This window comes from Bufo gargarizans, chromosome 1 (genome assembly GCF_014858855.1).
Source record: "Bufo gargarizans isolate SCDJY-AF-19 chromosome 1, ASM1485885v1, whole genome shotgun sequence".
NCBI classification, from domain to species: domain Eukaryota; kingdom Metazoa; phylum Chordata; class Amphibia; order Anura; family Bufonidae; genus Bufo; species Bufo gargarizans.
The window spans coordinates 284,538,038-284,562,063 of record NC_058080.1 but is presented as its reverse complement, the minus strand read 5'-3'; the positions used below and the strand labels follow the sequence as shown (position 1 = coordinate 284,562,063).

The window sequence follows — 24,026 nt, the reverse complement described above, 5'->3', positions numbered from 1 at the left end:
CGCATATTAAAATAACGCTTCCGCTCATAAATCACGTGTCTAGGTCTCTTTATTTGACTGTACTGTTCGCTGCGCCGCTTTTGGTCCGAGTTGCTGTCACTTTTAAGGGTCGGAACTGTGTTGCAGGGTGCTGTGTTGTCAGCCGGGCCGGAGAGGGGACGGGACGCAGCTTCCTCTCCTTCTGCAGGTCACAGGACGGAGTGTGGAGGAGGATGCTGGCTGCCAGGGTATTGCGGGGTGCAGTGCTGAGGCACCGGAGGCCGGTACTGTGCTCGTCCTCCGTATACAGCACAGGTAAGAAGCACTTACCTGCTCTACACATTCATGTCACGTGGGGTGGTCCCCAGTCCTAGGGAAGTGCTTGCATATATGATGGGTGGCTCTGGGGGCCATTGGTTTCATGCTGCAAACCCGTACAGGTGCAGCCATTGGTTGCACGGCTTGGCAGCATGCGCCAGCTGCACTGTGGCGGGGCACCCTAAGGGATCTAGGATTGGCAGCGAAAAATACCTGTTCGTTCCCAATAGTTGCCCTGTTTAAACGCACCGCTGCGCCGCAGATAAATGAGTGACAAACATCTGCTAGCAACCATCAGTGAAAAACGCATTGGGCCAGATTTATCATGACTCTGACAGCTCACTCCACTTTCACATATGGCTAAAGTCAGTTTTAGCCAAGTCAGATTTATGATCGGCCCTTTAAGACTGTAATAAATGTGGTTTGACGGTAGCAGTTTATCCGTCAGTAAGCAGCTTTACAAAAGTCGCACGTTTTTATGAAAAAGTCGCATGTTCTATTAAAAAGTCTCATAAGATAAGCATGGTCCTCACTGGAGTGAAGTTGCGACTTTTTAAAAAAGTCCCAATAGTAAATCTGTCTAGAGATTCATTTACATACGAAAACACGCCCACTTTCAGAAAACTGGAGAGCATAGTGCAGAGCAGAAAAAAGTTGCAAATTTGTGCGCAGTTTTAGCCTTTGGGACTTTTTTGCGACTTTTCCACTCCACAAAAGTGACTTTGCCTAATGATATATCTGGCCCATTGTATCTGCCCTTGCTTGCATTTTTCACTGAAGCCCCATTCACTTCTATGGGGCCAGGGCTGCGTGAAAAACGCAGAATATAGAACATGCTGCGATTTTCACGCAACGCAGAACTGATGTGTGAAAAAATAAAAAGCACTGCACAGACCCATTGAAATGAATAGGTCAGGATTCAGTGCGGGTGCAATGCGTTCATGTCACGCATTGCACCCGCGCGGAAAACTCGCTCGTGTGAAAGGGGCCTTTTCCACGCGGGTGCAATGCGTGAGGTGGACACATAGCACCCGCACTGAATCCTGACCTATTCATTTCAATGGGTCTGTGCAGTGCTTTTTATTTTTTCACACATCAGTTCTGCGTTGTGTGAAAATCGCAGCATGTTCTATATTCTGCGTTTTTCACGCAGCCCTGGCCTCATAGAAGTGATTGGGGCTTCAGTGAAAAATGCAAGCGAGGGCAGATACAATGCGTTTTTCACTGATGGTTGCTAGCAGATGTTTGTCACTCATTTATCTGCGGCGCAGCGGTGTGTTTAAACAGGGCAACTATTGGGAACGAACAGGTATTTTTCGCTGCCAATCCTAGATCCCTTAGGGTGCCCCGCAGCCCTGGCCCCATAGAAGTGAATGGGGCTGAGTGAAAAACGCATTGCATCCGCAAGCAAGTGTGGGTGCGATGCGTTTTTCACTGATGGTTGCTAGGAGATGTTGTTTGTAAACCTTGAGTTTTTTATCACGCGTGTGAAAAACGCATCAAAACGCATTGCACCCGCGCAGAACAACTGAACGCAATCGCAGACAAAACTGACTGAACTTGCTTGCAAAATAGTGCGAGTTTCACTGAACGCATCCGGACCTAATCCGTCACGCTCGTGTGAAAGGGGCCTTAGAGTTGTTTGACACGAGCGTGTGCAGAGCAGGAATCGCTGCTAGTCTTGCAGGAGCACATAGCGTTATCATGATTTATAATGGTGTATATTTGCTTCTGCTTGACCTTACTTCTACAAAATCAGGGCTCGTGCACTGGGATTGTTATAATACAGACAATCCGCACTGTGCTACCGACTGTGGAATTGTGTGGTTTGTATTCCTGCCTACTAATCCGCACTGTGTGCAGGTCACCTCAGGCCTCATGCATACAAACGTATTTTCATTCCGTGTCCATTCCGTTTTTTTGCAGACCATATACGGAACCATTCATTTCAATGGGTCTGCAAAAGATACAGAAGGTACTCCATGTGCATTCCGTTTCCATATTTCTGTTCCACAAAAAAAATAGATATGTACTATTATTGTCCGCATTACGGACAAGGATAAAACTGTTCTATGAAGGGCCAGCTTTTCCATTCTGCAAAATACGGGATGCACACGGATGTCATCCGTATTTTTTGCGGACCGCAAAATACATTTGGTCGTGTGCATGAGGCCTCTGTTTTTTGCTCTGTGTTATCCGTATTCCACAGACACTGCTCAGCTGAAAATTAATTTCCAGAGCATCTCCTATAACTAGTCAGTGAATAGCGGACTCAACACTGATACCATCTGTGTCCTGTCCGTGATTTTCACTGACCCATAGACTTCATCAATGGGTGTGTTTGGTCCGCACCATTGACCAAAGTAGTGCAAGTCTGTACATGTGCTGTCCCAGGAAAATGCAGACGGCACACGTCAGTGAAAAACGGAAATATAAACGCAATCATGTTTTGTGGATCCACAAAACCCAGATCTTGGCTGTGAGCATGTTGCCTTTTTTCCACTTGTCTAGAGAAAAGTCCTATTTTTGTCCACCAAATGGACAAGAATAGGACATTCTATTTTTTTGTGGGGCCCAGAACGGACTTATGGGTGTGCTGTCCGCATCTTTTGTGGTCCCATTCAAATGGCCATGAGACAGTAACCTTGTCCAGCAAGACTTTGACCTGTCCACTAGAACTAGGTTCCCCCAGTGCTCGGATTGGGTGGGGTACCTTCATGACGGCCAGTAGATTACACAGAACACTTTTCTAGTCATCTCCCCAAGTGGCGGCTGCAGGGAGCCCTAATTCTACTTCTGGCCGCGAGAGGGAAATTAGAGGTTTCGACGTTCCTATAGAGATATATGAAGTTTATCAGCTCAGATTAGCTGGAGATGCTGAACATTGCATCAGGGCACCGCCAGAGTCCACCTAATAAGTACTGGACATGTATTTAATCGATTTCTTTCTTTTCCCCAGCTACACTGGACAGTAACCACGCTGCGCTCGAAGATATGGTAATGATTAAAACTCCTTAATGTAAAAATATATGGGGTCATTTATCAAACTGGTGTAAAGTAGAACTGGCTGAGTTGCCCATAGCAACCAATCGGAATACACCTTTCATTTTCCAAAGGAGCTGTCCAGAATGAAAAGTGGAATCCGATTGGTTGCTATAGGCAACTAAGGCTACTTTCACACTCTCGTTTGGTGCGGATCCGTTCAGATAATACAACCGTCTGCATCTGTTCAAAACGGATGCCGTTGTATTATCTTTAACATAGCCAAGACCGATCTGTCATAAACTCCATTGTAATAGGGGACGGATCAGTTTTCTATTGTGCCAGATTGTGTCATAGTAAACAGATCCATCCCCATTGACTTACATTGTGTGCTAGGACTGATCCGTTTGGCTCAGTTTTGTCAGATGGAGACCAAAACGCTGCAAAGCGGAATGGAGACTGAACCGAGGCAAACTGAGCAGATCCTTTTCCATTCAGAATGCATTGGGGCTAAACTGATCCGTTCAGGGCTCTCACAAGTGGTCCAAAACGCCAGTTTGATAAATAACCCCAATAGTACTTGCACATAGAATTCTAGAATGCATTTCTGGTGGTCACTATTTTTTTTTGTATGGGAAGATCCATAGTGTTAGGCTACTTTCACACTCGCGTTTTATGTTGATCGTTCAGATAATACAACAGTCTGGATCCGTTTGTATTATCTTTAATATAGCCAAGACGGATCCGTCTTGACCACCATTGAAAGTCAATAGGGGACGGATCCGTTTGCTATTGTGTCAGTGAAAACGGATCCGTCCCCATTGACTTACATTGGGTGCCAGAAGCTGCAAACAGTATTTTGGTGTCCTCCTCCAGAGCGGAATAGAGACGGAACGGAGTCAAACTGGTGCATTCTGAGCGGATCCTTTTCTATTCAGAATGCATTAGGGCAAAACTGATCCGTTTTGGACCGCTTGTGAGAGCCCTGAACGGATCTCGCAAACGGAGAGCCAAAACGCCAGTGTGAAAGTAGCCTTACCTGCAGACTCTAGACAAGTTTAGGTAACGGCGACATTTGAAATGTATGTCTATGGTGTGGCAATGTGACTACAACACTACAGTCACAAAATCCATACTTGCTGGATTTTGTCACACGTAGAGTGCAACTATTTACTCCACTGACTTCAATGTAAATTACATGCAACTTGGCAGTCTAATCCCAGCTCTAAAATAGTCTTGTGACAGCAAGGTGCAGACAAGTGTGTTTTTTTTTTTTTTGTTTTTTTTTAGGCTTGTTTTTGCCCTTATGGTGTTTTTTGAATGCCTAACAACTGTTTAAGGCTACTTTCACACTTGCGTTAGGAGCGGATCCGTCTGGTGTCTGCACAGACGGATCCGCTCCTATAATGCAAACGCTTGCATCCGTTCAGAACGGATCCGTTTGCATAACTGTTTATTTCAGATCTGATTTTTCACTTCGGAAAACTCAGATCCGACAGTATATTCTAAACACAGAAGCGTTCCCATGGTGATGGGGACGCTTCATGTTAGAATATACTGAGAACTGTGTACACGACTGCCCCCTGCTGCCAGGCAGCAGGGGGCAGACCCCCCCCCCCCTCCTGTATTTAACTTATTGGTGGCCAGTGCGGCCCCCCCTCCCTCCCCAGTATTAAATATGACCAGTGCGGCCTCCCCCTCCCTCCCTCCCTCCCCAGTATTAAATATGACCAGTGCGGCCCCCTCCCTCTATATTTATTGGTGGCCGGGCCAGTGCGGATTCCAAGTATTGTGAGCAGTGCGGCCTTCCCCTCTCCCCCCCCTAATTAAAATCACCCCCCCCCCCCCCCCATCATTGGTGGCAGCGGAGAGTACCGATCGGAGTCCCAGTTTAAATCGCTGGGGCTCCGATCGGTTACCATGGCAACCAAGACGCTATTGCAGTCTTGGCTGCCATGGTTACTTGGCAATAAATACAAGCATTATACTTACCTGAAGAGCTGCGATGTCTGACCGGCCGGGAGCTCCTCCTACTGGTAAGTGAAAGGTCTGTGCGGCGCATTGCCTATAGCACAGACCTGTCACTTACCAGTAGGAGGAGCGCCCGGCCGGTCAGACATCGCAGCTCTTCAGGTAAGTATAATGCTTGTATTTATTGCTAAGTAACCATGGCAGCCAAGACTGCAATAGCGTCTTGGTTGCCATGGTAACCGATCGGAGCCCCAGCGATTTAAACTGGGACTCCGATCGGTACTCTCCGCTGCCACCAATGATGGGGGGGGGGGGTGATTTTAATTAGGGGGGGAGAGGGGAGGCCGCACTGCTCACAATACTTGGGATCCGCACTGGCCCGGCCACCAATAAATATAGAGGGAGGGGGCCGCACTGGTAATATTTAATACTGGGGAGGGAGGGGGAGGCCGCACTGGTCATATTTAATACTGGGGAGGGAGGGAGGGGGAGGCCGCCGCACTGGTGGTAATTAATACTGGGGAGGGAGGGGGAGGCCGCCGCACTGGTAATATTTAATACTGGGGAGGGAGGGGGGCCCGCACTGGCCACCAATAAGTTAATTACAGGAGGAGGGGGGGGTCTGTACACAGTTCTCAGTATATTCTAACATGAAGCGTCCCCATCACCATGGGAACGCCTCTGTGTTAGAATATACTGTCGGATCTGAGGTTTACGATGTAACTCAAATCCGATGGTATATTCTAACATAGAGGCGTTCCCATGGTGATGGGGACGCTTCAAGTTAAAATATACCATCGGATCGGAGAAAACTCCGATCTGATGGGGACTCCTGACTTTGCATTGAAAGTCAATGGGGGACGGATCCGTTTGAAATTGCACCATATTGTGTCAACGTCAAACGGATCCGTCCCCATTGACTTGCATTGTAAGTCTGGACGGATCCGTTTGGCTCCGCACGGCCAGGCGGACACGAAAACGCTGCAAGCAGCGTTCAGGTGTCCGCCTGCTGAGCGGAGCGGAGGCCAAACGGTGCCAAACTGATGCATTCTGAGCGGATCCGCATCCACTCAGAATGCATTGGGGCTGTACGGATCCGTTCGGGGCCGCTTGTGAGAGCCTTCAAACGGAACTCACAAGCGGAGCCCCGAACGCTAGTGTGAAAGTAGCCTAAAGCTTTACATTTCTCGTGCTTTTTTCCATTGGGGGACACAGACCATGGGTATAGCTTAGAGGTATTAGTAGGAGGGACACTATGCAAATGAAAGAGCTCCTCCTCCTCGGGCTATACCCCCAGACTCCACCAGGAGGAACTCAGTCTTTGCTTAGTGTCTGGTGAAGGAGGTTGACACTCTCTGATTCTACTCCTTTTTGTTATTTTTATTCTAGATGGGGACACAGGTCGGCATGGCGCCTTCCTGGTCCCCCGTGGAGTGCCCGCCGCCGTCTTTGGGACGTTGCCTGGCTGCCTCCATTTCCCCCCAAGAAGATAAGTGGATCCGGGCTCGACCTGTTAGCTCCGGCATCCCACCAGCTGCTGGGACGCCTGCTGCCTACCCTCCTCCAGAGCACTGTTCTCCTGGATTGGAGTCAGAAGTCTGAAGAGGCGCATCCCTGCTGGTCTGGACATCGAGGGAGCATGCTGAGCAGATAAGTGTTGCACAATCCCTCCCCCTCCCTCTGTGTCTATTTGTCTGTGGCTGCCTGGGTGAGCTTGAAGAAGGATCCTGATGGGGCACTTTCTTCATTTTGGCACTGGAGTACTGGCATCTCTTCCCCTTAAACTGTGGGCTTCAGCGCTTCTCTCGTCGGGCCTTGGCTGCTGCGCTCCCTCAGCGCCCGCCGGCAGGCCGCTCCTCCACGTGGTGCGCTTATTTTCGCGCATATTTTCGCGCTCGCGCATATTTTCGCGCGCGCGCTTATTTTCGCGCCATAATGACGCGTTAGGGGAGGCGGAGCCTCGGCATGCCGCTCTGACTCTCCTTACACCGGAGACTCTGTTTGCTCATGGCCGTGCAGCTCCTCATCACTCTACTCCGTTTTGTGCCAGGCAAGCTGGTAGCTCAGTGGTACTGCTGCTGCTGCCCCATGTCCAGGCTTTCTGAGTTCAAAGCCCCTTTCAGCCTTCAAAAATTGTTTATATTATTCTAGATGGGGACACAGGTCGGCATGGCGCCTTCCTGGTCCCCCGTGGAATGCCCGCTGCCGTCCTTGGACGCTGCCTGGCTGCCTCCATTGCCCCCCAAAGAAGACAAGTGGATCCGGGCTCAACCTGCAGCTCCGGTATCCCACCAGCTACTGGGTCTCCTGCTGCCACCCTCCACCAGAACACTGCACTCCTGGACAAGGAGTCAGACGCCTGAAGAGGTGCATCCCTGCTGGTCCTGGAGTCGAGGGAGAAGTTCTGCAGGAGCAGATAAGTATTACCTGCATCCCTGCCTTACCCCCCTCCTCCACCCCTCCTCCACGTCCCTGGGGGCCTGCGGTCCCCGCTTGGGCATCTGCCATGTCCAGCGCGGCCGCTAAATTGGTCTTAGTCACCAAGGCAACCATGTCCTTTAATCCTGTGGCGCTAACGACTCCATCTCTCTCAGTGGTCCCCACAGTGGGTGACTGACTACGAAGAGGCAGCGTGAGCGGCAGCATCCCACCTCGGATGTCTCTGTCTCTCCACCCCCCTCACCTCGCCGGTGGCGCTTGCGGACTGCTCTTCCCCCTCCCTAGGGAGAGTACTCCGAAGGAGAATTATCCGGCTCGGACGAGCCACGTCCTTTTTGGACTATAGGGCATTTTCAAATCCTGTGACGCCAACCACCTCTCTAAGTGGTTTTCCACAGAAGACGCCCGAATACTAACAGGGAGCGTGAGCAGCAGCATCCCTCCTCGGATGGCTCTGGCTCTCCCCCACCCCCCCCCTCGTCTAGAGGCGCGTTCGGGCGACTCTCCCCTCCCTTAGGGAGCGCAAGTCTGAAGGAGAATTTCCGGCTCTGATTAGGTCATGGAGCGGGACCCCTCGCCTAAGCTCTCCACCAGGGTGGCTGACTTAGTGGTGACTGTCCGAGACACCTTTATTCTCCAAGGGGATTCTCCTCCTTCCACTGGTCAGGAGTTCCCCCTTTTTCCGTCCAGGCAGTCGGAGACTACCATGTTCCCGGTCCATGAGGGATTTTTCCGCGGTCATGTCCAGGGCCTGGGGTGGTCTTAATAAGGTTCTCGACCACCCAGCGCATGAATATACTTTCCTTTCCCTGCTGACGGCGAGGAGAGGTGGATCCTCCGGTGGCCGGATTAGCCAATTATGTGGCCCTTCCTGTCTTAGTCAGTTCCTCTTTCCAGGATGCTGTAGACAGACGCATAGACTCTCTTCCAGGTCCTTTTTTCGCTGGCAGCGCGTCCCTGTGACCTACCTTTCACTCAGCAGGGGTAGCCAGTGCTCTCTCGGTGTGGTTACAACACCACCACCAGGAACTGGCGGTACGAGATGCGGCTACTAACACACTGGAGTTGGTTCTCCAGATGTCTCAGGCTTCTAACATTCTTTGCGAAGCTTCTAGGGACATTGTTTCCCTCTTTGCCCGCAGGTTGGCCATCTCTGTCACTCAGCGCGAAGAGATCTGATTGAAGGTGTGGGACGCTGACACACCAAGCGTTCCCTTGCTAATCTCCCCTTTGGGGTTTCCAGGCCTTGTGGGGATCAGCTGGACGAGTTCGTCTCTGCATGCCTTTTGCCGTTTCTCATCTGGTAGGCCGTCGCCTGCTTCCTCCGCCGGGGGTCTCAGGTCGCCCGCAAAGAGGCCTTCCTTTGCACCAGCCTTCCCGGCACTAGAGGGCCCAGTCAGCCCGCCCTGCTGCTCCTAGGCCTATCACATGTCCCGATTGCGGAATCCCACCATCGATTCCTGCGCTTCGCCATTATGGGTCGACACTGTCAGTTTGTCGCCCTTCCTTCGGGTTGGCGACCACCCCGCGGGTCCTTGCCACGGTCCTGGACCGCTCATGGCGCTTCTTCGTACCAGGGGCATTCCTTTGCTGCCCTGTCGGGACGATATCCGGATAGAGGCCCCCCTCTCTACCGCAGACCACGGACAGCGTCCGGATCACTGTTCAGTCCCTGGAACGGTTCGGCTGCCTGGTAACTTTCCCAAACTCCTGCCTCTTCCCGTCCCAGAGGCTCTCCTTCCGGAGGGTGATTTTGGACACCTCGGCTGCCAAAGTATTCTACCAGCCTTCAAGTCCTCCCAGGTCCAGGGGGCAGTGTCGCATCTGCTGCGCTCCCCGTGCCTCTCCATTCGGGAATACTTGCAGGTCCTGGGTCTTATGTAGCCTCTTTCGAGGCCTTTCCATATGCCCAGTTTCACACTCGCCTGGCGCAACAGGAGATCCTTTACCTTTCAGCGGGTTCGGGCAGTTCTCCCTTGGTGGCTGTTCCCAAAGAACCTGAGGTCGGGGAGTTCCTTTCTCGCATTCTCCTGGGCGATCGCCGCCACCGATGCCAGCATCCTGGGTTGGGGGGGCGTTTTCCAGTCTCGCACGGTTCAAGGAATTTGGCCGGCGGCAGAGTCTCGCCTTCCAATCAACTTTCTGGAATTGAGGGCGATTTTTTCCGCTCTCTCTCTCCTATTGGACCTCTCTTCTTGCGGGCCTCCCAGTGCGGGTTCAAACGGGCAATGCCGCGGCCGTGGCCTATATCGACCATCAGGACGGGACCCGCAGCCGGATGGTGATGCAGGAGGTGAAGTGAATTCTGACGTGGGCGGAGACTCACGTTCCGGTGTTGTCAGCAGTTTGCATTCCAGGAATGGACAACTGGACAGCGGACTTTCTAAGCCACAACACGGTGGATCCAAGCGAGTGGTCTCTGCATCCAGAAGGGTTCGAAGAAATCTGCCACAGATGGGACCGTCCGGATGTGGACTTAATGGCGTCCGGGTTCAACAACAAGATCCCAGTGGTCCTGGCTCGCGCCCGAGATCCGGAGGCGTACGGATGGATGCGCAGGTGTCTCCGTGGCAGGACTTCAGCCTCCTCTGTTTTCCTCTCCTACCAAAGGGTCTACGCCAGTTCGAGGCGGAAGGGACTCCGACCGTTCTCATCACCCCAGAGTGGCCTCGCCGCGCGTGGTTTTTCGGACGTGGCTCGGTTGCTGGCGGACGCCCCATGGCCTCTTCCCGACGGACAGGACTTACTGTCTCAGGGCCCGTTCTTCCACCGGAATTTGCGGTCTCTTCGTTTACCGGCGTGACTGTTGAAACCGCCATCCTGATAAAGATGGGGTTCTCGGATTCAGTGGTTAGGACCATGATCAGTCCGGGGAAGTCTTCTTCCTCCCGGATTTACTATCGTACCTGGATGGCCTTCCTATCCTTTTTTGAGGGTTCGGGGTTCCCTCCCCTTCGGTTTTCCATCTTGATGGTACTGTCTTTTCTTCAGTCTGGGCTTCTGCAGGGACTGTCGCTTAGTTCCCTGTAAGGTCAGGTTTCGGCGCGGGCCGTCAGAGGTCCCTTGCTCTTAAGGGTCCGGTGGTGACCTTTCTTCGGGGGTGGCGCATTCGGTTCCCCGTATGTTCCCCCTTTGTCTCCTTGGGATCTCAATTTGGTTCTGCGCGCTCTGCAGTCGGCTCCCTTCGAGCCTTTGAGGAGGGTCTCTCTGACTGTTCTCATCTGGACTTCCTTGTGACCATAGCTTCTGATACAGCTACATAGCGTAGTGATTAAAGTTCTGGGCTATTATGCAGTGGCGGTGAGTTCACGTCCCATCACGAGCTTTTAGGTCAGACTGGTGTCGAAGCTGGCCGCTCTTTCCTGTCAGGAGCCTTAATGGTTTTCCTCCAGGATTAAGTTGTGCTCCGTCCAGTCCCCTTCTTTTTGCCCAGGGTGGTCTCTCCCTTCCGCCTTGATGAGGATCTTGTCCTGCCTTCCTTTTGTCCTTCTCCGGCTAACCCCGAGGAACGCACTCTGCATTCCCTGGATGTTGTACGGGTCCTGAAGGTGTGTCTCGCGGCTACTGCTTCCGTCCGCCGTTCTTGGCGCTCTGGATCTGCTTGGCTATTTCCGCGACTTGTCTCGCTTGTGGTGGAGTTCCCCCGGCTAGAATTGCCGCTCACTCCATTGGGGCGGAGGGGGCTTCCTGGGCAAGACGCAGTCGTGCCTCTGCGTCTCAGCTGTGTACGGCGGCCACCTGGTCGTCCTTGCATACCTTTGCAAATTTTTGTCAGTTGCATTCACTGGCTTCGGCTGATGCGGCTTTGGCCGCAGGGTTTTGCAGGCTGTGGTTCCTGTTTGACCGTTGGGGCGTTCCTCCTGGCGGTGCTGATATTTTTTCCCACCCCATGGACTGCTTTTGGACGTCCCATGGTCTGTGTCCCCCAATGGAAAAAAGCACGAGAAAAGGAGATTTTTGTGAAACTCACCTGTAAAATCTTTTTCTCGTCTTTTCCATTGGGGGACACAGCTCCCACCCATTATTCCTGTTGCAGGAGGGGTCTTTAGTTCAGTTTTTCTGTTTCTGGTTGGACCTTATGGCTTGGTCCGATGGTTTCCATGATTTTTTCTTGCTCCTTCTCCTACTGCTTGTGCAACGCCTGAGTTCCTCCTGGTGGAGTCTGGGGGTATAGCCCGAGGAGGAGGAGCTCTTTCATTTGCATAGTGTCCCTCCTACTAATACCTCTAAGCTATACCCATGGTCTGTGTCCCCCAATGGAAAAGACGAGAAAAAGATTTTACAGGTGAGTTTCACAAAAATCTCCTTTTTTGTTATATTTAAAGCAAGTAAATATTTTTTTTACAACTTGTATATTTAGCTTTCATTTCTTAATTTTAAGCATTGGTTGCCAATGGATTAGCTTGATATGTCACTTCCTATTAACTACAGCCAGAGAAAATAGAAAATCCCTTCAAAGAACCTCCAAAGAGGTGCATCTTGTGCGGCATCCCGGTAGATTACAAGAATACACAGGTATGTATTTAGAGACCTTGTACAGATTCTTGGCTGCCATTAATAGGTAAATGTATTAGGTTTCAAAATTCTGTTGAAATGTGAGGCCTTGATGGAAGAGGTTTAGGTATCTAACTGGAAAAAGCTGAAATTCTGAAAACGGTAAATTTAAAGAGGACCTTTCACTCCTATACAAACTAAAAACTAACTAGACCTGTGGGCAGAGCGGCGCCCAGGGGTCCCCCTGCACTTACTAGTATGCCTGGGCGCCGCTCCGTTCGCCCGGTATAGGCTCCGGTGTCTCAGCTCCGTCTGGTGTATTGGACTGATTTTTTGTAGGAGGCGTGTTCCTTGCTGCAGCACTGGCCAATCGCAGCACACAGCTCATAGACTGGCTATGAGCTGTGTGCTTCGACTGGCCAGTGCTGCAGCAAGGAACACGCCTCCTACAATAAATCAGTCCAATACAACAGACGGAGCTGAGACACACCGGAGCCTATACCGGGCGAACGGCGCAGCGCCCAGGCATACTAGTAAGTGCAGGGGGACCCCTGGGCGCCGCTCTGCCCACAGGTCTAGTTAGTTTTTAGTTTGTATAGGAGTGAAAGGTCCTCTTTAACTTTCAAATGGGATTTGAATCTTAAAGAGAACCAGTCACCAGAGGTGTCACAATTTTATTTATTTTTTTCTGGAAGAGTATAAATACTCCTCTTACCATTTTTGAGGAGTATTTTTACCTGAGCCGGAGTAGTTGCGGTAAGACAGTACGGTAGTTGCAGTAAGACAAAAAAAAAGCCATATATGCAGGACTTATTTTGTCCAGTAAAATGACAGAATCCTGAACAGACTCCATGATCGTCAATGGGGTCCGTTTAGCTCTTTTTCTGTCAAAATAGGCTGGGTTCACATCACATTTTTGCCCCACATTTAACAGACACAAAAAAAAAGTATATGTTAAAGGATGCCTCAGACAGATGCCATACCGTGCCATAAAGTTTTTTTGTTTTTTTTTAATAATAAAATTTCGGGGAATTTGTGTGTGTGTGTGTGTGTGTATAGGCATCTGTTTTTTTTTTTTTTCCTGTCCATTAAATGTATTACAAAAACCCAGCCTTATGTGCTTCATCCAGCACTTCTGTTATTTTCGTTGTTCTGCTCATCTAACAGAGCAGAACAACAGAAAGAAAGAAATAGCAGTGGTGTGAATGTGGCCCTAAGACAGGGGTCGGCAACCTTCAGCTGTTGTGACACTACAATTCCCTGCATTCATTTTAATGAGTCCCGACAAAGCAGAGGAAGTATGCATTCTGGGAGTTGTAGTTTCACAACAGCTGGAGTGCCGGAGGTTCCCTGCCCTAAGAGGTGGGTATGCAGGGGGACTATTACTGGTGTAAATTAATCAGCCAGTTATAGTAAAGTGATAAAGTACAGTCTAGTATTGTGGATCTTCCCTGTACTTTATCAATTGGCTATAATAGCCTACCTGCATTCACTATACCAGGGATCAGCAGTCTTCAGCACGCCAGCTGCTGTGAAACTACAACTCCCAGCATGCAAACATGTTTGCCTTTTCTTTTAAAGTGTAACCGTCATTCTTTTTTTTTATTTTTGTAATGTGTAGGGGCAGTGATATTGACCATTTTTGTAATATACTTTAATTACTGAAATCGTACATTTCCATTAGAAAAATAGCTGTAAAGTCACCCATTTTGAGCCTTAGCAACGCTCCTCTGTCTTCTGTTTATACAGTCAATGTTGAGCAAGTCACCACTGTTATATAAACAGAAGACAGAGGAGCGTTGCTAAGGGTCAAAATGGGTGACTTTAGAGCTATTTTTCTAATGGAAATGTACGACTTCACTAATTAAAGTATATTACAAAAATGGTCAGTATCGCTGCCCCTACACACACAAAAAAAAAAAGACAGTTACACTTTAACTCCCATAGAAGCTGATGAATTATTCTGTGAGTTGTCGTTTCTGAAAAGATGGAGTGGCGGAGGTTGCAGATCCCTGCACTATAGGCATTGATATATAGATGTATGTGATGATCAGACACTGCACTGTGACCTTGTTCTGTACTGAATGTCCGAGCTGTAGTTTTCCACCACTTCTCTTCATCTCCACTGCCGCCATGTTCTCTGGTGTGCTCAGGCACAGCACACCGCTCCCCCTAGTCTCCAGAGTACAGCTCCTGCCCGCGAGCTAGCCCCTCCTCTTTACAACTCCGGCTAGCCTCCCCTACCGCCGGACACCATCGCTCCGGCAGCCCGCCCACACCAACCAGGATCCTTGCTGTAAGGAGGTGTGCTATTAGTTATTTCAGGCACAGGCAGCGTGCGCTGATGAATGGCAGGGAAAAGTCTGTGGCCTAAACAGGCGTCTGACGCTTGTACAGGCATTATTGCAACCTCTGCCTGTCACCATGAAAATCAGAGGGGATGAAATAGTGTTCATTTAAAGCCATGTGGGTGGCCCTAATCATTGCCTGACAGCAATACTAAGCATAGAGAGTAAACTGTCAATCATAAGTAGAACCACCCATGTGACTTCTAAGCAAAGAAAGTGTAGGTATTTATAGGATTCTCTGGGAATCATTTAAAATGTCCGCAAGCAACTTGTCCTAAAATGTAAATTAGACAGGGTGCGTCCAGATGCAGAGCTGCTTGGGGGGGACGTGACGATAGGGTGACACGATAGTGGAGGTCCAGCTCCATGCACTCAGCATAGGGGATGGGTTTGCTTCTCTTCAGCCTTTAGCAGGGGTGAAGCAGGTCAAGAATGTAGATTATGGCTTAGTATTTACTAATCGGTTTGGCTGGAGCCATTGATAATAACTTTGACATGGTCTACCCTTCTTGTATCTGACAGCTCCTGTCTCAGTTTGTCTCACCTCACACTGGTCGCATTTATGGAAGGCATATAACAGGTATTTGTCCGCATGTATCCAATATACTTTATAAGTAAAATGTGTAAATTGCTCAACAGACATCTGACAGGGCAAATGAAAATGTCAGAGGTTTCAGCACTAACCTAAAAAGGGGAGGTGCAGCCTGGCATCCCTGCCGATCAGCTGTTTGATTTGTTTAAAGGGACTGGGTATTGCGGATGTGCTAGCGGCCATCTAGCAACACATGTCCTCAGCTCTATACACAAAATCCCGGTGACAGGTTCCCTTTAAAGGGATTGTCGTCTGCTGTGGAGCAGTAGTGTAATTACAAGTACACGTTCCACAGGAGACGACGCGTAGTGTAAAGACCAGGAAGTGGCGCCTCCTCATCAAACATGTAAAAATGTGACCAAAGGCAGAGACTGTGGTGACCTATCTGACCCCTGCAGGTTCCAGATTCGCCACTCCTCCCTCCAGTAGTGACATGCCCGTATGGACAAGTGACCACTGCAGCCAATCATTGGCCTCTCTCATGCCGTATACTGCTGTAGCCAGTGAGTGTAGGGGAAGTGGTGCTTACCACAGTCCCGGTCTTTGGCCACTATTTTTTAACTCTTGATATCCCCTTTGAAGGGGTATATTTTTGCATGTGTGATAGAAATGGCACATAAAGCCACTTACTGATATAATGTCTGTAGGAGGTTTGTGCGAATGTCCCCGTTAGCATACCTCCCCCTTGTTTACCACAGACTGCATCTGTGATTGTATGGCACTCTGGTCCCTAGTAATGCTGCTGATGGAAGGGCACGTGACCAGTTCCTTTAAAACAATCTTAAAGGGGTTGTCCACCTCCTGTTCTATTGTGGGAAGAGAATTTGGTCATTACTTACTCCTCCGTCAGGCCACAGTCTCTGCTGCGTTCAGGATGGGTCATAAATATCAGATTAGCAGGGGTCTGACTCTTGGTACCCCAGCTATTTGAAAGGCTCGCAGAACTCATGCGAGATCAATGTTCCCTTCAATTATAGTTATAAAAGCTGTAAGTTCTGAAAGGAAATATGGCACTGCCTGCGGCACTTTTTCTGAGAAAAGGCCCAAACACCGAGCAGAAGTGTAAACAGAGCCTTACCACTGCAGTATTATGTCTCCCACAGGTTTATGTGGTCTGAAACAACGGGCCGTATCGAAAGCCATTAAAAGGGCGACTTTAATGGGTAAGAGTTTTGGTTTTTGTCTGTCATTCTGTAGATAATGTAACAAAATCAACATCACGTGGTATTTGTCTTCTAGGTTTTATGCCTGTCACATACAAGGACCCTGCCTACCTCAAAGACCCACAGATTTGTGATGTTTGAAAAAAAAAAAATATATGTTTTGTTAATAAAGAACAGTTTGCCAATAGGTCTGAACATTTATTGAACCTAACAACGTAGCGTGTTTGACCCAATACAAGAATCATACTTGGTCCCTGGCAGCCTATGATTGGACTCAATGGTGATGCGTCTCTTGGGAACACATCACTGCTGAGGCCAGTCATTGGCTACAACGGCACAGGTGACCCCATACATTGCCCAGCTGTAAGTAACCATGTGAGTAGGATTCTTGTATTAGCTCATACATGATCGGGGGCACGTTTTTACGAAGACGAAAGCAAAGAATGAAACCCATGAAAAAAAACAATCACTTCAGTATATTTGAACAAACCGGATAACCCTATTGCAACAAGAACATGTGATGTGGATAAAAGAAATACAAACCCTGCAATGTAAGAACAGAGATGAGTTCACATCTCATGACCCGAACAGCCCCACTTCTTACTAGGTCTCTAAAATGTCGGGGACTGTGAACCGATCCAGTCCATTTTCAGGCGCTCAGAGTCGTCGGTTTCTGTGCCACTGTTGAGCAGTACTCTGTCATCCGTGCTATTGCTCTGTTGTGTGGCTCCTCTTGTCCTCATTCTCAGCACACTAGCCTTCCTTTTTTTACTTGCTCTTTTTTGCTTGCCTGCTTTCTGCATAGACACTTCAATAAGGTCACTTGGGTGAGTTTTTAAGGTAAGATTATTCAGGTCACAGAGGTTATGGCTGACATCACAGATGTGCGGTATAGTCTCTCCATTCAGAGTGAGAGAGAAGGACTGGAGAACAGGAGAATGAGGGAAGAACTTGCGGAAGGCCTGACACAGGAACAGATTTGTTTCAGGACTTGCAGAAGTTGTCTCTAAAATAAAAAGGCAAGATATTCTGTTACTAGAGCAGGAGCTGCAAATATCATTAGGACTTCCATCCTTAACATGGTGTTATGCTAGATCCCACATCTTTATAATGGGGTCAATCAGGACAAGAACAGCAGTGCAGATGATGCAGTGTTTTAATCCTTTAACCCTTTCCCGACTGCTCAATGTAAATTTACGTCAGTGGTCGGGCAGTTAAAAATGGCGCCTGTTCACAAGCGCAGCAGGTGCCATAGCAGTCGGGTGCCTGCTGTTTTAAACAGCAGGCACCTAAGACTAATGTATAATTTTCAAAAGACCCAGTGGACCCGGGATCAACAACTTATAATTTAATTCAAATTGTCTAGTTGCCTAGGCTAATAAACTCCCGTTTTTGGTCTATTTAAAACATAACATTTATTTCATTTTATTTATAAAAATATACTGGTGGGAGAACAAAGAATAGTTTAAAACTATAGGTGCGGTGGGAATCTGGTGGTTGAGAGAAGGGTTGCCTCACCCTTATATCCTATCTCCTAGCATTCGCTCATTCAACGCTTATTTTGTCAGCGGTGAGTTTCCTTTGTTTGTCTGTTTGAGCAATTGTTGGAGATTGCTCAAACAGACAAACAAAGGAAACTCACCGCTGACAAAATAAGCGTTGAATGAGCGAATGCTAGGAGATAGGATATAAGGGTGAGGCAACCCTTCTCTCAACCACCAGATTCCCACCGCACCTATAGTTTTAAACTATTCTTTGTTCTCCCACCAGTATATTTTTATAAATAAAATGAAATAAATGTTATGTTTTAAATAGACCAAAAACGGGAGTTTATTAGCCTAGGCAACTAGACTATTTGAATTAAATTATAAGACTAATGTATGCGCACACATTTAACCCCTCAGATACCCTAGTCAAATGTGACCATGGCACCTGAAAAGTTAAAGACTGGGAGTGTGCGCTCTGGCTTCCCCGGCAAGGATTGGGGGAGCCGAATGTAGTGTGCAGCAGCCCCTATACTCAGGAGTGGTACAGGGCTGCCACACATTAGTTCCTTTGGAGAGCCTGTCTGTGGCTGGGCTCCATAGGAACACAGTGTAATTCTGATAGACTCCAATGCAATTGCTAATGATTGCTTTTCTCATCACCCCCCCAAGATGAAAATACATAAATAATAAAAATCATGGGCATAGTTGTGTGCAAAAACGCTTCACTATTAAAATATAAAGATAATGACCCCATACGGCAAAGCGGGAAAAAAAATGTCCAAGTGGCCAATTCGCCTTTTTGGGGCGCTTCTCTCACAAAAAAAACTGAATAAAATAGGGATAAAAAAAAGTCATACATACCCCAGAATGGTATCCATGAAAAGTACAGATTGTACAGCAAAAAATTAGCCCCCCTCCACTCAGCTCCGTATAAATAAAAACATTATGAGGGGTAAGAATATGGTAATGCAAAAGAAAAAAGAATTTTTTTTTCAAAAGTTTGAAAAAAAAAATCTGTATTAAAATGCAATAAAAACTATACATGTGTGGTATCTTTGTAATCGTAATGACCCGGAAATTTAAGATTACACTTACCGGTAATCACTTTTCCATAAGCCCATGACAGCACCCTTGAGAGACCACCTCCATCCAGGACAGGAAACAGGAACTTTCGTGGAGAGCTCATAAGGAGGAGCATGGCCCCGAGACCACCAGTTAATCGCAAGAACTTGTCCTAGACCATACTCTTTTTTTTTTTTTATTCTGCATTAATTCTATATACAGGGTGGGAATAAACCCGGGTGCTGTCATGGGCTTATGGAAAAGTGATTTCCGGTAAGTGTAATCTTAAATTTCCCTTGCGCCCATGACAGCACCCTTGAGAGACGACTAGAATAGAAATCCCTTTATTTCTTAGGGTGGGACTACCGCCTGGAGGACTTTCCTACCGAAGGCTAGCTGTTCTCTATTGCCTAGGTCTAATCTGTAGTGACGAAAGAAGGTGCCAGGCGACTGCCATGTGGCTGCTCTACAAATCTGTTCTAAGGTAGCGTCAGCCCTTTCTGCCCAAGTGGTGGAGACTGATCTTGTTGAATGAGCACCAAAACCCCCCGGGGGAGCCTTTCCAGCTGAAGAATAGGCCAAATTAATGGCTCTCACGATCCATCTGGAAAGGGTTTTAGCAGAGGCTAGGAGACCCTTATTTTTCCCACTAAATTGAATGAAAAGTTTTGAGGTTTTCCTCCACTGACTAGTAACCTCTAGATAATGAGATAGGCATCTTTTTACATCTAAACTGCAGTTTTTCCTCTTTTTCATTTCTCGGATTTTGACACAGGGAAGGAAGGATAATGTCCTGTGTTCTATGAAACATAGAAACCACTTTCGGTAAGAAGGAAGGGTCTGGTTTAATGAGTACCCTATCATCTAGGATGTTAGTGTAAGGGTCCATTCACACGTCCGTTTTTTCTTTCCTGATCTGTTCCGTTTTTTCAGGACCAGATCTGGACCCATTCATTTTCAATGGGTCCTGGAAAAAATCGGACAGCACAATGTGTGCTGTCCGTTTCCGTTGTTCCGTTGCGCATGGCCGTTTAAATATAAAACATGTCCTATTCTTGTCCTGAAAAATCGGATCCTGGTACAATACAAAGTCAATGGATCCGCAAAAAACGGATGACATTCGGATGTCATTCCGTTTGTCATCCGTTTTTTGCGGATTCCGTTCCTGGAAACACATAACAATTTTTTTTTTTTTTTTTCAATTTTTTTTCAAAGAAATCCAAACAACTTTATTTGATTATTGAAATGTATACATGTTTCCGTTTTTTGCGGATCCGCAAAAAACGGATGACATACGGAAACATTTTCAGGAACAACGGATCCGCAAAAAACGGACCGTTTTTCAGGATGAAAAAAAACAGGACGTGTGAATGGACCCTAAGGAGGCGAGGTAGAGAAGGCCGAAATCTCACCAACCCTCCTTGTTGAGGTAATTGCCACAAGAAACGCTGTTTTGAAGGACAAGATTTTTATGGGTAACTGTTTAAGTGGCTCAAAGGGAGGTTCTGTGAGGCTAGTGAGGACCAAGTTGAGGTCCCAGGGGGGAATTGAAGGTCCAGATATAGGCCTAAGCCTGGGTGGCTAGCGATGGGAGAATCAAAGAATGCACTCAAAGCGGATACCTGTACTTTAAGAGTACTTGGCCTCAAATTTTTTTCATGTCCAGCTTGCAGAAAATCTAAAACCTTACACATAGGTAGGGGATTTAAAGGATTCACCGGATCTTTGGCAAACTTCTGGAAGGTGTTCTAAATTCTGAGATAAATAGAGGAGGTGACATCCTTTCTGCAGGATAGTAAAGTGGAAACTACATTCTTGGAGAGTCCTCTACTTTCTAGGATTTCCCCCTCAAGAGCCATGCTGTTAGGTGTAACTGCTTCACACTCTGATGATTGACTGGTCCTTGGCATAGAAGGTCTTGCCTCTCTGGGAGAATCCAAGGGTCCGTCAAGGATAGCTTCCTCAACCAGGTTCTTCTGGGCCAGAAAGGAGCAATTAAGATCACTGTCGTTCTTTCTTGTCTCAACTTCTGTAAGAATCTTGGAAGAAGTCTTAATGGAGGAAAGGCGTAGAGGAGCTGGTTCGGCCAGTGAAGGGAGAAGGCATCTATCCCTGTTGGTGAATCTCTCGCGCTGAGGGAAAAGAAAAGATGACACTTTCTGTTTTCTCTGGTGGCAAATAAGTCCAGATGAGGACGACCCCCAAAGTTGAATTATTTGATCGAACACCATTTGGTTCAGACACCATTCCCCCTGGTCTAGTGTATTTCTGCTTAAGAAATCTGCCACCTTGTTTTCTGTACCTTTTAGATGTACTGCCATAAGGGACGGAACAGAAGGAATTATAAGGGAAAAGATATCCGTTGTTAACTGCATAAGATTTTCTGATCTGGTTCCTCCTTGTTTGTTCAGATAGGAGACAACTGTGGCGTTGTCCGAAAAAACCTTTATAGATTTTCCCTGCAGTAAAGGAAGAAACTCTTAAGGCGAAAAAAGGAGATTTTTGTGAAACTCACCTGTAAAATCTTTTTCTCGTCTTTTCCATTGGGGGACACAGACCATGGGTATAGCTTAGAGGTATTAGTAGGAGGGACACTATGCAAATGAAAGAGCTCCTCCTCCTCGGGCTATACCCCCAGACTCCACCAGGAGGAACTCAGGCGTTGCACAAGCAGTAGGAGAAGGAGCAAGAAAAAATCATGGAAACCATCGGACCAAGCCATAAGGTCCAACCAGAAACAGAAAAACTGAACTAAAGACCCCTCCTGCAACAGGAATAATGGGTGGGAGCTGTGTCCCCCAATGGAAAAGACGAGAAAAAGATTTTACAGGTGAGTTTCACAAAAATCTCCTTTTCTCGTGCTTTTTTCCATTGGGGGACACAGACCATGGGACGTCCAAAAGCAGTCCATGGGGTGGGAAAAAATATCAGCACCGCCAGGAGGAACGCCCCAACGGTCAAACAGGAACCACAGCCTGCAAAACCCTGCGGCCAAAGCCGCATCAGCCGAAGCCAGTGAATGCAACTGACAAAAATTTGCAAAGGTATGCAAGGACGACCAGGTGGCCGCCGTACACAGCTGAGACGCAGAGGCACGACTGCGTCTTGCCCAGGAAGCCCCCTCCGCCCCAATGGAGTGAGCGGCAATTCTAGCCGGGGGAACTCCACCACAAGCGTGACAAGCCGCGGAAATAGCCAAGCAGATCCAGAGCGCCAAGAACGGCGGACGGAAGCAGTAGCCGCGAGACACACCTTCAGGACCCGTACAACATCCAGGGAATGCAGAGTGCGTTCCTTGGGGTTAGCCGGAGAAGGACAAAAGGAAGGCAGGACAAGATCCTCATCAAGGCGGAAGGGAGAGACCACCCTGGGCAAAAAGAAGGGGACTGGACGGAGCACAACTTAATCCTGGAGGAAAACCATTAAGGCTCCTGACAGGAAAGAGCGGCCAGCTTCGACACCAGTCTGACCTAAAAGCTCGTGATGGGACGTGAACTCACAGCCACTGCATAATAGCCCAGAACTTTAATCACTACGCTATGTAGCTGTATCAGAAGCTATGGTCACAAGGAAGTCCAGATGAGAACAGTCAGAGAGACCCTCCTCAAAGGCTCGAAGGGAGCCGACTGCAGAGCGCGCAGAACCAAATTGAGATCCCAAGGAGACAAAGGGGGAACATACGGGGAACCGAATGCACCACCCCCGAAGAAAGGTCACCACCGGACCCTTAAGAGCAAGGGACCTCTGACGGCCCGCGCCGAAACCTGACCTCACAGGGAACTAAGCGACAGTCCCTGCACAAGCCCAGACTGAAGAAAAGACAGTACCATCAAGATGGAAAACCGAAGGGGAGGGAACCCCGAACCCTCAAAAAAGGATAGGAAGGCCATCCAGGTACGATAGTAAATCCGGGAGGAAGAAGACTTCCCCGGACTGATCATGGTCCTAACCACTGAATCCGAGAACCCCATCTTTATCAGGATGGCGGTTTCAACAGTCACGCCGGTAAACGAAGAGACCGCAAATTCCGGTGGAAGAACGGGCCCTGAGACAGTAAGTCCTGTCCGTCGGGAAGAGGCCATGGGGCGTCCGCCAGCAACCGAGCCACGTCCGAAAAACCACGCGCGGCGAGGCCACTCTGGGGTGATGAGAACGGTCGGAGTCCCTTCCGCCTCGAACTGGCGTAGACCCTTTGGCAGGAGAGGAAAACAGAGGAGGCTGAAGTCCTGCCACGGAGACACCTGCGCATCCATCCGTACGCCTCCGGATCTCGGGCGCGAGCCAGGACCACTGGGATCTTGTTGTTGAACCCGGACGCCATTAAGTCCACATCCGGACGGTCCCATCTGTGGCAGATTTCTTCGAACCCTTCTGGATGCAGAGACCACTCGCTTGGATCCACCGTGTTGTGGCTTAGAAAGTCCGCTGTCCAGTTGTCCATTCCTGGAATGCAAACTGCTGACAACACCGGAACGTGAGTCTCCGCCCACGTCAGAATTCACTTCACCTCCTGCATCACCATCCGGCTGCGGGTCCCGTCCTGATGGTCGATATAGGCCACGGCCGCGGCATTGCCCGTTTGAACCCGCACTGGGAGGCCCGCAAGGAGAGAGGTCCAATAGGAGAGAGAGAGCGGAAAAAATCGCCCTCAATTCCAGAAAGTTGATTGGAAGGCGAGACTCTGCCGCCGGCCAAATTCCTTGAACCGTGCGAGACTGGAAAACGCCCCCCCCAACCCAGGATGCTGGCATCGGTGGCGGCGATCGTCCAGGAGAATGCGAGAAAGGAACTCCCCGACCTCAGGTTCTTTGGGAACAGCCACCAAGGGAGAACTGCCCGAACCCGCTGAAAGGTAAAGGATCTCCTGTTGCGCCAGGCGAGTGTGAAACTGGGCATATGGAAAGGCCTCGAAAGAGGCTACCATAAGACCCAGGACCTGCAAGTATTCCCGAATGGAGAGGCACGGGGAGCGCAGCAGATGCGACACTGCCCCCTGGACCTGGGAGGACTTGAAGGCTGGTAGAATACTTTGGCAGCCGAGGTGTCCAAAATCACCCTCCGGAAGGAGAGCCTCTGGGACGGGAAGAGGCAGGAGTTTGGGAAAGTTACCAGGCAGCCGAACCGTTCCAGGGTCTGAACAGTGATCCGGACGCTGTCCGTGGTCTGCGGTAGAGAGGGGGGCCTCTATCCG

General features: G+C 48.9%; 2 protein-coding genes across 3 annotated transcripts in view; one reads left to right on the top strand and one right to left on the bottom strand.

Moving 5' to 3' along the window:
• The first annotated feature begins 52 nt into the window (after nucleotides 1-52).
• On the top strand, nucleotides 53-16,473 carry MRPS18C (mitochondrial ribosomal protein S18C). The gene is made up of 6 exons (XM_044304280.1): nucleotides 53-294; nucleotides 3,257-3,294; nucleotides 12,121-12,204; nucleotides 15,054-15,111; nucleotides 16,227-16,286; nucleotides 16,363-16,473. The coding sequence occupies exons 1-6, from the start codon at nucleotides 213-215 to the stop codon at nucleotides 16,425-16,427; spliced, it is 387 nt and encodes a 128-aa protein (XP_044160215.1). The 5' UTR covers nucleotides 53-212; the 3' UTR covers nucleotides 16,428-16,473.
• Nucleotides 16,474-16,739: 266 nt separating this feature from the next.
• Nucleotides 16,740-24,026, bottom strand: part of ABRAXAS1 (abraxas 1, BRCA1 A complex subunit) — a 71,905-nt gene continuing 64,618 nt past the window's right edge. For both annotated transcript variants that reach the window (XM_044304271.1, XM_044304263.1), the window contains exon 9: nucleotides 16,740-17,292. In XM_044304271.1, coding sequence (XP_044160206.1) covers nucleotides 16,898-17,292 — 395 coding nt within the window. In that variant the 3' untranslated portion in view covers nucleotides 16,740-16,897. The remainder of the gene's footprint in view (nucleotides 17,293-24,026) is intronic.

Excerpts from the sequence above, each read along its gene's own strand:
- MRPS18C (XM_044304280.1), top strand. The coding sequence starts at position 213 with ATGCTGGCTGCCAGGGTATTGCGGGGTGCAGTGCTGAGGCACCGGAGG. Across the intron at positions 295-3,256 it reads GTCCTCCGTATACAGCACAG|CTACACTGGACAGTAACCAC; the intron begins GTAAGAAGCACT and ends TCTTTTCCCCAG. Across the intron at positions 12,205-15,053 it reads TAGATTACAAGAATACACAG|CTCCTGTCTCAGTTTGTCTC; the intron begins GTATGTATTTAG and ends TGTATCTGACAG.